Below are 13,683 nucleotides of genomic sequence, written 5' to 3' on the forward strand. Positions count from 1 at the left end.
ATATTTGTAATTAAGTCTTTCATTTGTGTCTATTGATTAGGCCAAAAAGTTGAAAAATCAATAAATAGCAGCATTAATGCTTTTAGAACTCTCTAAATCCTACTCATCACAGAACCAAGAATAGTCCTAGAATCATATTTTGCTCAATATGACTCCAAAGCCACCCAATGGAGAATATTCCTAGAATCAAGGTTAAAGGGATCTTCCTTCTTTCAAATGGATTAATTCCAGCATTTGCTTAAAATTGTGCCATATTTTATTTCAGTTCATATTTAGATCAGGACTTTTTATAAAGCTATTTTCCAGCTAACTTATTTTTTTCTTCTAGAAGATTTATGAGTCTTATTTATTAATTCTTAATTTTCAGTGTTTTACTCATTCTCTTTATTTTTTGGAATCTATTCCATTCTCATTTTGAAGTCTATTTTGAACTCATATTCTTATTTGGACTAGTGTCTTCAATTTTAGACTATGACTTTCTTTTTTTCCTTATGTAATTCTGATTTCTTGTTTTATTTTCCAATTTTTGCAGCTTCAGAATCGTAGTATGTTTTGAGTTGCCTTCCTTTATCCTTGCCTTTTCCTTTCAGGGGTCACCTGTACTCCATCTGCTATCTGGACAGGTCATTCTCAAGATTGCAGAGCCATCAACAGGCTTGTAGTCAAGCTTTTCAGGATCCCGAATCCCCAGTCCTTTCCTGGTTTACTCCTCATTTTGTTGGCATACATCATAAAGTTACTTCTGAGAAAGAGATTCACAGGATGTAAATTTTCTAAGTCATTGTGTTATTTAAAATTTATTTGGTTTGTTTGTATACTTTCTTGATTGGCTAATAGAATTTTAAACTGCAAATAATTTTCCATCAGTCATTACTAGGTAGCTTTCTGTAATTCAGTGTTTTGAGATGCAACATTTGTTTTAATTAGATTCTCATTGCTTTGGTTATTTTTTTCTTCTCTGGAAACTCTTCTCTTCTGCAATTTTTAAATGATACGTTTAGGAATGGATGTTTGTTTTCCATTCTTTTTCCTTGGAATTTGCTAGTTGTTTTTTTTTTTTTTTTCTAGTTTAAAGACTTAAGTCCCATCAGTTCTGGGAAATTTTCTTATATTATTTCACTTTTAATTTTCTCTTTAGTCTGTTTTTCTGGAAATACTGTTGGTTGGTTATGAATCACTTAATCTTATTCCCTACTCCCCACCTTGTGGAGGAATTAATTATGCAAATGTGTTTAAATAAAAAAATGGTTGTCTTATGTAAGGAAGAACAATATGATCTGTTTGGTCACTTAACTCAGTGAATCAGTTGAATTAAAGTGAGTCAAATCAATTATTGGACTGAATTACTTAGTCACTAGTCAGCTCAGTCAAAACACTTAGTCTAGTGATATGTGTATTTGCAACATACCCTGATTATGAAATTTCCTTTATGTTTATTCTGTGAGACAATGTTGTATCAGAAAGAGGTAGCATAAAAAAAGCTGGGAGAACTTTGCACACATTTAATACCATTAGGTAATAAAGATGCCCCACTGAATTGGTTTCTAGAAATCCTTAAGATATACATTGTGGGATCAAGTGTGTCAAGAACCAAAATTCTGGTGAAAAACTCAGAGTCTGACAAACAGATTTACCAGACTACAAAATGGTCATACTCACCCATCTTTTTCCTAAGAGTCATTTAAGTTGTGAACTAAACAAGCATGTTTTTCTGTTTGCTTGTCAGGTGCTATCAGTTCTCAGATACAACTTATAAGACATGTTTCTCACTTAATACTTTATAATATTCTTTGTGATCAAGCTGTGATTTCTGTTTTAAACTAAAGCCTCTCAGAATCATAAGCAGCTCTGAAAGGGATTGTAGGGATGGTCCTTCAGTCTGATGAGGAAGCTGAGATCAAGAATACTGACGTCCCAAGTCTTACACCAGGTTAATCAAAAGAGCCTCAATTGGCATCCAAGACTTCTGATACCTAATTCAGGGCTTTTTACCTCAGATTAATTTTCATGTAGTGAACTGAATCCCAAATATGAGATAATAAAAAAGACTGAAACACCAAAAGCCTTTAATGTTTCCTTATAAATCTAAGCTAAATATGTTTAAATTATATTCTCATTTGATTTCATGACATAGTAGTAAAAATAATCTTATTCGTGGTATATTTCAAATTGGATAGAATTCATGGGAAAGTTTGTCTCTGAAATCATCCCTATCATCTGCATATATGAAGCCATCAAACTCTCCTTCAATTACCGATATCTTGCTAATGTGAATATTGTGTGTGAGCTAAGTCACTTCAGTTGTGCCCGACTCTGCAACAGGGGTTTCCAAAACCATATTGCAAAAATTTCTCTTCATTGGAAATAAATATGCAGTTCATTACCTATGCTGTAATCATTCAACTTTGTGGTATCATAATAAAGATAAAGACTTTAGGAAATGAAAGGAATTTAAGAGTTGAGCACACACACACACACAAATGAAAGTGTGATATTTATGGTGTTAGGTCAGCTGTACATATTTAATTGGCATTGTAAGCTTTTTTTGTTTAGTTAAATATTCAGTCTCATCTATGATACCTGTCCTGGTTTGTCATGTCATGAAGGAACGTTGCCATTTTTTTGAATAAGCCATATATGAATGTACTGCTTATGTTTTAACTGTAAAATAGCATGTGCATAGGAATGAACCTATAACTTACTGTTTTACATTCATGTTAAATGCTGATACCGATCCAGAGTATTATTATCAGATTACAATTTGAAGAATTCTTAGTTTTAATCCTTTTCCTTTTATATTTTCCCATAGATGGCTTGTGTATATGTCATTTTTTTTTTTAATTTGTGTGTGTACTGGTTTTAGATTTACTGTTTTCTAGGTGTACTTCTCTGAAGATGATTTGTCAAAAATTCTGTGTGGCTTTGTTACATTGGGGTAAGTTATTTGCTTTTAAAATGTCCATATATGAGGTAGAGATTTTACCCTTAGAGATGTTGTTACACTTATTGGCTGACTAAATTTCCCATTTCCAGTTAGGAATTCTCTTGCCCTTGATTAAAAATGCAAACCAAACAAAAATGGAAGTGTGAAAATGAAAACTCTTCCCAACCTCCTGGAAACAATATGATGGGAATCCTTCCAGAAACATACCCTCCCCCACCCACACACACACACACACTCATATCTCCAGTCACAAAAATAGAATTGGTCTGTCTATTCTGTATTTTTCTTTTTCCTGCTTAACAGTTTTCCAGTTTATCCTCATAACTTTTCTTGTTAGTGTTCATTAATATACTTATTTAATTATTGCATAATAATGAACTTTATGAATGTACCTTATGTTATAAACTTATTTGAACAATTCCCATTGTTAGACATTTCTTTTTCTGTAATAAATTATGATATATTGAAATTCATATACATACATCTTTGTGTATTTGGGAGAGTATTTCTATAGATTAATTTCTAAAGAGGAAATTTCTATGTTGAGTAGTAAATACAAGTTTGAATTTGATAGGTACTGTGAAATCTCCTCCAAGCTCTTTGCCTTTTGCAGTCCAACATGAGTATGTAAGTGGTAGCTCAGTCAGTAAAGAATCTGCCTGCAATGCAGAAGGCCCAGGTTCGATCCCTGGGTCACGAAGATCCTTGGAGAAGGGAATGGCTACCCACTCCAATATTTTTGCCTGGAGAATTTCATGGACAGAGGAGCCTGGTGGGCCACAGTCCATGGGGTCACAGAGTCGGACATGACTGATTAACACACATTTGATTGCATTCCTGCCAAAGATACGCATTATCATTCCTTTACTTGGAAATAAGGTATAATGACATTTAAATATTTTGATTTTGTTTAGCAAATGTAGCATTATTAAATTACAAATATGTATATATCAGATGATTGTCAAAACTTTAATTCTCTCTATCTAGGACTGGTTTACTTGGTGATAATATTTAAAATAAATGGCTATCATATACAGTAACAGATTTATTCTAAAATGGAAAAGAAATGTCATTTAAATGGTATTCCCCAATATGATTCTGGTAAACAATGACAAGATAATGTGATAAGAGGATATTATCAAGGGATTGTGTATGCCTTGGGAATTCCCACCTTGACTACCACGAGATTATATTCAAAAATTAAATGTATACTAGTCTTCCTCTTACTTATTGCAGGAATATCCTGGAGAGAAAGCATTCTTTTAAGATCTTGTGTTTTAACTTTCTGTGAAACGTAACAGGCTTCTGTTTGAAAGTGGTCACACAATGCCAGTAACTTTTGAGTATATAGATATGGTTTTCTCAGGTCCACTTATACTTGGATTTTTTAAAAACAGTGAATACCATGGTACTGCATGGTCCAAGGTTAGTTGAATCTGCAGATGCAGAGAAGTTGTGTATACAGGGGAACTGTGTATAGGGAGGGACAACTATAAGTTATATGCAAATTTTCCACTGCTTAGAGGGTCAATGGCCTGAACCCGTGCATTGTACTATTCTCAATGGTTTCTTACAGCATTCTAGAAATATTTTGATGTTTTTAAAACTCAAATCATCTAATTTAGATTGTGTTCCAAGTCTTTGAAATTAAAGTCAGGCTGTCTTTAAAAAAACCCCCTTTTTTTCCCCCTAGCAACCATTACCTGTGTATCAACTGGTTCTAAGCATCTCTTTGGTTACTCTAGTCTTTAAAGGTGCCCTGAGAAGCTTTCTTATGACTCTTCTATCTTGCACATGCTATTGTTTGTCATTGTAGCCATCTATATAGCTACAGAAAATATCCAGGATAATTCCACTGTTACAGAATTCAGAAAAACTGGACCACAAAGGACTATCAAAGAAAGATAACACCCTCTCTTATATTTTCTAATTTTTATTAGGTTCCATGGTAATGTTTTACATTGGATTTTCAAAAGGTTTGTGGTTTGGTCAAGTTTTGTGAATCAGAAGGTGTCTGGGGCCTTAATGTATAACATATGACAATACATATCATATGATAACATAAACTTATACCTTCAGATGAATATTCTGGACTCCTTGCCATTTAGGGTTCATTTTGGGGGAAAGAAATATCATTTGCAAAGGAAGCATGTAAACAAAATAGAATCATCTTTTAATGAAGCTGATTCAGTTCTTACCATGTGACATTCATTATTACATTTTAATTTTCAAATACTTTGAGGTTTTTAGGCTAATTTCAGTTTAGTCAACTGAATCTTCCATGTGCAGCTAGAAAGAATTATGGAGAATTAATTATTTTATTTTCAAACAATTATTTAAAAAACAAGTATCACTTTTAAGGTTTTCTGGAAGGGTACAGGTTTATAAAATTGTTCTTAATTTTATGGGTGAGTGATACATTATCTTTAATCAGCAGTGAATGTTTCCTGTAAGAAGTCTGTCATTTTTCATCAATTATTGGAGGATACTAAGGACATATCTTACATGATATTGTATATCTGGATAATCATAGGCGTATTCAGGAAATCATCCAGCTGTTCTGGTGTTGAAGACAAACCCTTTCTAAAATCATTCACTGAAAGTAGTGTTAACATTTTGGCATTATTCTCCTTAAGAAATATTAAAACATCACTTTAATATTTGCTTATATAATTGCACATCCAGATGCCATTATGGTGGAAGTCCGTTAGAGTAATTTATTTATTTATTTATTTTTGGAAAAGGAAATTTAATTTAGCTGTAATTTACTTTCATTAAAATATAATTATGAGTTGTTAGATTAATGGGGTAAATTAAGTGTGAATTTCCCAAAAGGGTTGCTAAAGAGTCAGGTTATCTCCGCAAATAAATGTACCCTCTTAAGTATAACACATGGTTCAATGGAAGCACAGAGTTATGCATTAGGCACTGATTGAGCACTTAGAAAGTTTAATAATAACTATTGAGTACTGCATCATTTAATCTTAGATACTTCCTATTGATATCTTAATCAAAATGATTAATTGCTTTTTTCTGTGTCTTTTGAATGTCCTAACAGAATTTATTTATGTAACAACTGCATTTAACTTGGCATATCCAATTACTCCCTGGAAATTCAAGTTGTCTTGCATGCCATCAAATACAACATATGACTTCCTCTTTCCTCCTGGAATCTCAAAGAACACTTCAAATTTGAATGGACGTTCTGAGGCAGTTGTTGAAACTAAGCTTAATTCAAGTGGTAACTACTTATCTAACTTATCATCAAGAACAACTTTCCACTGTTGCTTTTGGAGCGAGGAAGATAAAAACTGCTCTGTATATGCAGATGACATTGAAGGGAAGGCATTTGTTATAACAGTAAATTCTTTAGTTTTTCAACAAACAGGTAAGTATTTTAATGTTCCAAGCATTAGTTGTTACTTAACTATATTGGATAAAATATTTTCATTCTCTGAAACTTGTGTGAAATAGATGTCTCTGGATGTGATTCTGAGCAAATATTACCATTTTATATTAGTGATAAAATTAGGATTATCATATGACCAAACTAATAAGTCCCCAATTATTTTATGTCCCATGAAAATAAAAATGTAAGTGGGGAATTTTTTAACCTTAAAATATATTTTTATAGTCTTCTAAATTTGCTTTAAAATAAAAAAGTAGTATATCTTATTCTTTTTAAATAGATAAAATATCAAATGGTTGATAATCCTGTTGAATTAATTAAATTCTAAAACAAGGAATCTCAGTAGCCAATGCATATATTTTAAATCACTTTTTTTGTTGTTGTTTAAGTGTAATGCATACTGAATGTATCTAGTGTAATTAATAATTTTACATCTGGAAATATAAACAACAAAATAATCTCCAAGCCTTCTGGAAGAGCTAAATAGAACAGAGACAGTTGACTTAGCACCATAAACATCTGTAATATGAAAATAAAGGCATATATCAATATAGTACTCCTGTGTAGGGTTCATCATAATTTCTCAACCTCAAAATTTTTTACATTGTGGGCCAGGTAATTCTTGGTTATGGGGACTGGTTTGTGCGTTATACCAGTGACTCAGTGGTAAAGAATCCACCCGCAGTGCAGGAGACACAGGAGCCAAGGATTTGATCCCTGGGTGGGGAAGATGCCCTGGAGAAGGAAATGACAACCCACTCCAGTGTTCTTGCCTGGAGAATCCCATGGACAGAGGAGCCAGGAGGGCTACAGTCCATAGTGTCGCAAAGAGTCGGGCATAACCAAGCTGCTAAGCTCAAGCACAGGATGTTTAGAAGCATCCCTGGCTTCTACCCAGTTGATGCCTGTAACACTCACTCAGCGGTTGTGACAATCAAAACGGATCTCCAGACTTTGCCACATGTCCCTTGTAGTGCCAAAGCACCACTGATTAGAGGGAAGAAATAGTTTGTTGAGATCAGGTTAGGAGTAAGGGTAAAGCATAACTGTGCAATAAGATCAGAGTTTTAAAACAAGTTAGAAGTAATACTTCCTAGTGTCTCTGTCTTTAGGCATTTAATTTTAAATGAAACACTTATTTTAATTTGTAAGGGAGCTTGACTTTACCATTCCAGTGATTGTTGGATATATTAAGAATGGACTTAAAATGTGAAGGTCCTTGTGATTAGCCTTGAAATGATCAAAAAATGTTTTGCACTTTTTTCAGTTATCAAGTGAAATGATTATGATGCTGCAGATTTTAATTTATGTATAAATAAGGACTATTAACTAGTTAGTTTAGTGAGTTTAACTTTGTGTAACTAAAATTACTAGGTTAAGTGGTGGTTACTGAGGATTTCCATGTAATTTTCTGCCACATGGGCTATTTACTTCATAAGGCTCAACCTATGCAAAGTCACTACTAGCTAGAAATTCTCCAAATGGGAAAACATGTTAGTATTGCTTAAGATACTTTTGGTGTTGTATTAAATTAGTCATAATTTTTAGCTGTTGCTGTGCCTGCTTTCTAAATTATAAATCACCAATAGTTTATCATTATTAGGTGAATTTTTCAGTATACAGTGAAATATACTCTCATTATTTGTATGTGGGGCCTATAGTATTGTAATAACAAAAATTTAAGATATGCATCTTATTGGTGATTCCAGTGTGAATCACCATGCTTACTGCTAAAGCAGACACAGATATGCTACACTAAATTTGCTGTACTTTGATAGTTCATGTTCTCTTGTCTCTTGGAAAGTGAGGATGAACTGAACTAGGTGAGTTTTGGGGTCTTCTGTCCTACATAAGTGGTTCAAGATTTTAAAAAATTTGAGAAACAATAATTGAATTTAATTCTCTTACTTTATGAAGAAGGAAACTGAAGGCCAAAGGGACTAAATGGGCACAGACATATGACCAATTAGAGCTTGTTCTTTTTCTCTCAGAATGGACAGTGGTAGATGTATCAGAACACTGGTAAATTTAATTTAGCCCTTCCCTTTCATTGGGCTGTTCAGAATGGTTTTTTTTTTTCAGATTTAATTTAGTTTATTTTTAATTCAGGTGCACACTGGAACATACAGTGCTGGATGAAAGAGGACTTGAAATTATTCATCTGTTATATTGAGTCATTATTTAAGAATCCTTTCAAGAATTATGACCTTAAGGTCCATCTTTTATATGTTCTGTAAGTACCAAATAAATAAATTTAGACATTCCCATGACACAATTTTTTTTTCCTGAAATACAAGAGCTTCCATATACAGAAGTAGATTATGAAAGCTCTCCTATCCCTATAGTTCCTTTTATATCAGTGTACATTTCTATATTTTTTGTATGACTTTCTCCTCTATTATGTTTTCTCTTTTCTCCTCATATTGGTTCAGGTAGCAAGACATTGTAGATATGGATGGGCATATATTTGCAAAGAAGTGTAAACTCAAATTCAGGAGTCTTAGGTATTTGACTGAAGAAAGGGAGAAAGTTTACATTTATTTTTCTGGTAGATTTTTCTCTCATATTTGATCTTTTTATTGTCTGTGCTTAATATATGTTTGTGCTCGGTAGAGAGCCACAACAGTGGTTTCGAACAGCCATATTTACAATTCTTACAGTAAATAGGTCATTCAAGTTTTTCTAATAATTCCAGTGATAATACCTACCACTCCTATTTGAATTAAAGTAAAATTATTTGGCTGTGCTGCATGACATGTGGGATCTTAGGTCGGCAACCAGGGACTGCACCTTCAGCCCGTGCAGTGGAAGCATGGAGTCTTAACCACTGGACATCCAGGAAAGCCCTTGAATTTTAACTCTTTAAAATTCTTTCTCATTTGTTGTTACTCACCTCCCTCAGTTCTGCTATTTTTGAGGTGCTATAAGTAAGGGGTAAATTGGGACCTCCCTGGTGGTCTAGTAGTTAAGACTCTGTGCTCCCAGTACAGGCAGCATGGGTTTGAGCCCTGATCAGAGAACAGAATAGTGCATCCTAAAAAAAAAAAAAAAAAAAAATTCAGGGACAATGTGCTAGAAACTGTCCATATAAAGATGAATAGAGACAGAAAGCAGAATGATGGCTGCCGGGGACTAGAGGAGGGGTAATGAAGAATTCTTGTTCTTGGGTATAGAGTTTCAGTTTGGGAAGATGACGAAAGTTCTGAAGGTGGATGGTAAGGATGGTTACCCAACAGTGTGAATGTACTTTGTGTCACTGGATTTTGTACACTTAAAATGGTATATATTGTGTGCATTTTACCACAGTAAAAAAATTTAAAGAACACAGATGTCAAAAAAAGGATGTATTCAGACACTTTGCTAAATGTGTGTTTTCCTTCAACTTTTTAAAATAACTGAAATGGTTGATTTATGTATTTCTTCTCACTATTTTGCCATATGTTGTCCTATGTATGTTTAGACTCTATTGTTGGGTAGATCTATGTTCATAACTGTTATATCTTCTTGATATACTTTCCCATTAACCTGACACAACATCATTCTTGGTTTTGCCTCATGCCTTTAATTTGGAAAATGTATTTTGTCTTATATTTTAAAAGGATAGTTATAGTCTCTGCTCTTGAGCCATTCATAGGTTAGTGATTTGGACAGATATGTACAAATATGTCTCAAAATAGGGTTTGAGTTTTAGTGATTCCTGATGCGGGAGCACAAGACTGATGTGAGAGCATCCGGTGGGGAAGCCTAGTGTACTGGTGGGAAAAGAGAGGAGTGGAGGTTTCCCTAGGAGGGAGACAGCTGAGTTGAGATTTCAAGGATGAGTGAGCTAATAACCAAAATATGAAAGATTTCTTGTGTAAAGGTAAATGACAAATTTTAGAAGAAGCAAAGCTACGATCATCCTTATTTTTCTACTGATTATCAGACTGTAGTTAATATTTTGGAGAAGGCAATGGCACCCCACTCCAGTACTCTTGCCTGGAAAATCCCATGGATGGAGGAGCCTGGTAGGCTGCAGTCCATGGGGTCGCTAAGAGTCGGACAGGACTGAGCGACTTCACTTTCACTTTTCACTTTCATGCATTGGAGAAGGAAATGGCAACCCACTCCAGTATTCTTGCCTGGAGAATCCCAGGGACGGGGGAGCCTGATGGGCTGCCATCTGTGGGGTCGCAGAGAGTCAGACACGACTGAAGCGACTTAGCAGTAGCAGCAGTTAATATTTACAACTTACGTTAAACTGCTGGACTGATTTTTTCTTTTGGCCCTGCCACGTGGCTTGCAGGATCTTAGTTCCCTGCCCAGGGATCAGACCAGTGCCCTCTGCAGTGGAAGTGCTGGTCTCTAACCACTGGACTGCCAGGGGATTCCCTGAACTAATTTTTAAAGTCACCCTACGAGTAGAACAGATACGACACCCCCTGCTGTCTTATCTGGACATTGAGTGTGATAATTTTCACCTCTGATGCTGGTCACTAGATAAGTCTAGAAGTCCCTGCAAACCCCTGCTGCTTTAATAAGTGCAGTTCTCATTAGGGCCAGTGTCTTGAATGGGAGTGTCTGATTGGTGAGAATGTGCTGTATCTATCTGCCAGTGTTTCAGTCGAACAGAAGAGTAGTTTTTCCAGGCAGATGCCGGGGGCGGCTAGTAGATAAATGTCCACAACAGAAATGACTGGGTTGCAGATCTCAAGAGGCCCAAGAAGCTTAGCTGAGTAGTGAAATGGGGAAGGTGGAGGAGTAATAATAGGCAGTGCACAGCCAAAGGAAAACATCTGAAGGATGGGACAGAATGAGCTTGCTTCCAGTTTATAGAAAGTGACCCAGAGAGAGAAAAATTGAAGATATGGTAGAAGGGGACACATTGAATATTTGTGACAGAGAGTGAATAGTTGAGTACGCAAGGTCCAGAAAAAGGCCACAGATGAAGGGTTGGTCTTAGAGCAAAGGAGGCTCACCACAACTTCTGGGTCTTGAGCAAAGAAAGGAAGCATTGTGGTTGATGAGGATATATTTGACCTCTGGGGCATAAAGTTTCCTGCTTTATTTAACCAAAACACATTTTAGCTCAGAGAAACTAATTCCTTTACAATGAAGTACATTTTTGTGATAATCTGAATACTTTGGTGGTGGTCAAAATCTCACTAGGTGCCATTCGAGAGAATTTCAAATATTATCAGTGAGGTAGGGTGATGTGCCCAGTTTGATAGCTCTGTGACCATGTGTAAGGATTTATATTTCATAATGTGTGGGCCATAGTTATGTCTGGAGGTCTGCATTCTATGAGAAGGATATGATATATGAATATATCAGAACATTTCAAAATTGCATAGTAAATTAGCGATAGCTGAGAATTTGAACTTTAGCCAGCTAAGTGGTCATTGGTCTGTTCATCTAAATGGACCCAGAAAAATGAGAAAATTATAATATTAAATAGATTTTTCAACTTGCTCATATGATGACTTTAGTAGATTCTTTCAACCTTCTTTTATTTTGAACTCAGGTTTCTGAAAATATCAATATAGGAAAACCTGTCCTAATTGCATACCATTTGAGAAATGTCTTGGTTTTTTTTTCTTTCCACTTATTAAAAGAAATTATTTTTATTATTTTTGGCCATACCATGTGGCATGTGGGATCTTTATTCGCCAGCCAAGGATTGAACCCTGGTCCCCTGCAGTGAACGTGTGGAGTCTTAACCACTGGATTGCCAGGGAATTCCCATTTGCCACTTTATTTGTACTCTTCACTGTATAATTTGGTTAATATGTCCATTTTACCAACTCTCATATGCTGTTTCTGTCTTGAATGCTATTTTTGTGTACCTCTTTGGACAATACATCTCCAAATAATTTAAATAAGACTCTTCAGCTCAGGAGGAAGAACTGGCCCATATAACAGATGAAACCTCTATGGAAAAGGAACTCTATAATGATGATTACTATAGAAAAGTTTTTCATCAAAAGCACCTCCCCAAGGCATTAGAGAATTCACAAGAGAACTCTTTCAAATTCTTCTGTGTGTAAATAAGTTTAAAGGGAACTAAAATCTATTGTTTAAAAGGAATTTAAAGCCTTATAAATAAATCCCTTATGGGAAAGCATTGTTTGAACTCAGATATTAATGTTTGTCAGAGAATCCAAAGTAGAGCTACCACAGATATTTGCTATTTTGAATTTTCTCTTAAACCTAGGAAGGAAATCCTCTCCTTCCTTTGTGAAGTGCCTATGAGTACATCAGACTCTGAACTGAGTATAGGGAACAGTGTTAAGCAACTCAGACTCAACCCTTGCCCTCTTGGACCTAATAGTAAAGATAAAGAATAGAAAGTTGGAAAATGCTGTTGATATAATACATATGGGGACTTGCAGATGCTAGAAGTGTCTGTTTAGATTCTAAGAGGGGAGAGAAGAATGAACCAGAGAGAGTGAAGAGCATTTGCAATAAAACAGTCAAATAAAGACATTTGAGAACTTGAAATTCCCAAATGTGTGGTTGGGATGCTGGGGAATGATGAGAAATCAAGGTGGATAAATAGGCAAGGGTCATGAGGGAGTCTGAACTTTTGTAACTTCTAACACCTTGTTTACTTTGTCTCTTCAGAATCACTCTGTCAGCATTCTTGGTGATTTCAGCACCCACCTGGATGGTCTTCAGTTTCTTGAAAGCTTTATTTTGACTCTTCTTGTTTTCACTACATCTAGTTCACCGATTCTCATGGATCTTGCCACTGCTGATAAGCTGGATCTCTTTTATAAGTTCAGTTTCAAGGATCCTACTCTTTGACCATCTCCCCCCCAACCCCTCATGTTAGGCCTACTCCCTTTATTACCTCAGTCTCCTTCAGTCTAAGCCAAAGTGTTTCTACTATAATTCTCTCACAAGATCACACAGCTGGGAATCTTACTAGGGTTCACTCCATTACATAAAAGCCCATAGAGCTCTTAGAAATAAGCTCTTCCCTGCCTTCCCTTTGATTTTTGCTCAGAAGCCATTTCTTAGTTCTAACATTGTTTGCCAGCTGGAGAGGCTGAGAATTTCACAACTCTCAAGTACTATTAAAAGTTCTTTTGTCTAACAGCCCTTTCTCAAGGAATATCTCTCCTCTTGCAGCAAGAAGAAACAAGAGGCACTTTCAACACTTGTTTGGAAATTGCCTGGAGAGAGATCACCAGTTCAGTAGGCACCTTCTATTCTGTCCACTGAACCGCAGATGTGTTACGTAGCTTTCGGCCACAACATAAGGAAGATCCCATTTCCTCCAGTCACCAATCACATATTCCCCGCTTCCTTTCATGTCCTCACTGGCAGTGTCCTTAAAATGTAGATA

General features: G+C 35.4%; 1 protein-coding gene across 1 annotated transcript in view; it reads left to right on the plus strand.

Annotated features, from left to right (window-relative positions):
- Positions 1-13,683, plus strand: part of LEPR (leptin receptor) — a gene marked incomplete in the record, with an annotated part of 98,991 nt that overhangs the window by 25,772 nt on the left and 59,536 nt on the right. Inside the window, 3 exon segments of the mRNA NM_001009763.1 lie at positions 2,880-2,935; positions 6,003-6,332; positions 8,463-8,586. Coding sequence (NP_001009763.1) covers positions 2,896-2,935; positions 6,003-6,332; positions 8,463-8,586 — 494 coding nt within the window.

Source organism: Ovis aries, chromosome 1, assembly GCF_016772045.2.
Source record: "Ovis aries strain OAR_USU_Benz2616 breed Rambouillet chromosome 1, ARS-UI_Ramb_v3.0, whole genome shotgun sequence".
In the NCBI taxonomy this organism is placed as follows: domain Eukaryota; kingdom Metazoa; phylum Chordata; class Mammalia; order Artiodactyla; family Bovidae; genus Ovis; species Ovis aries.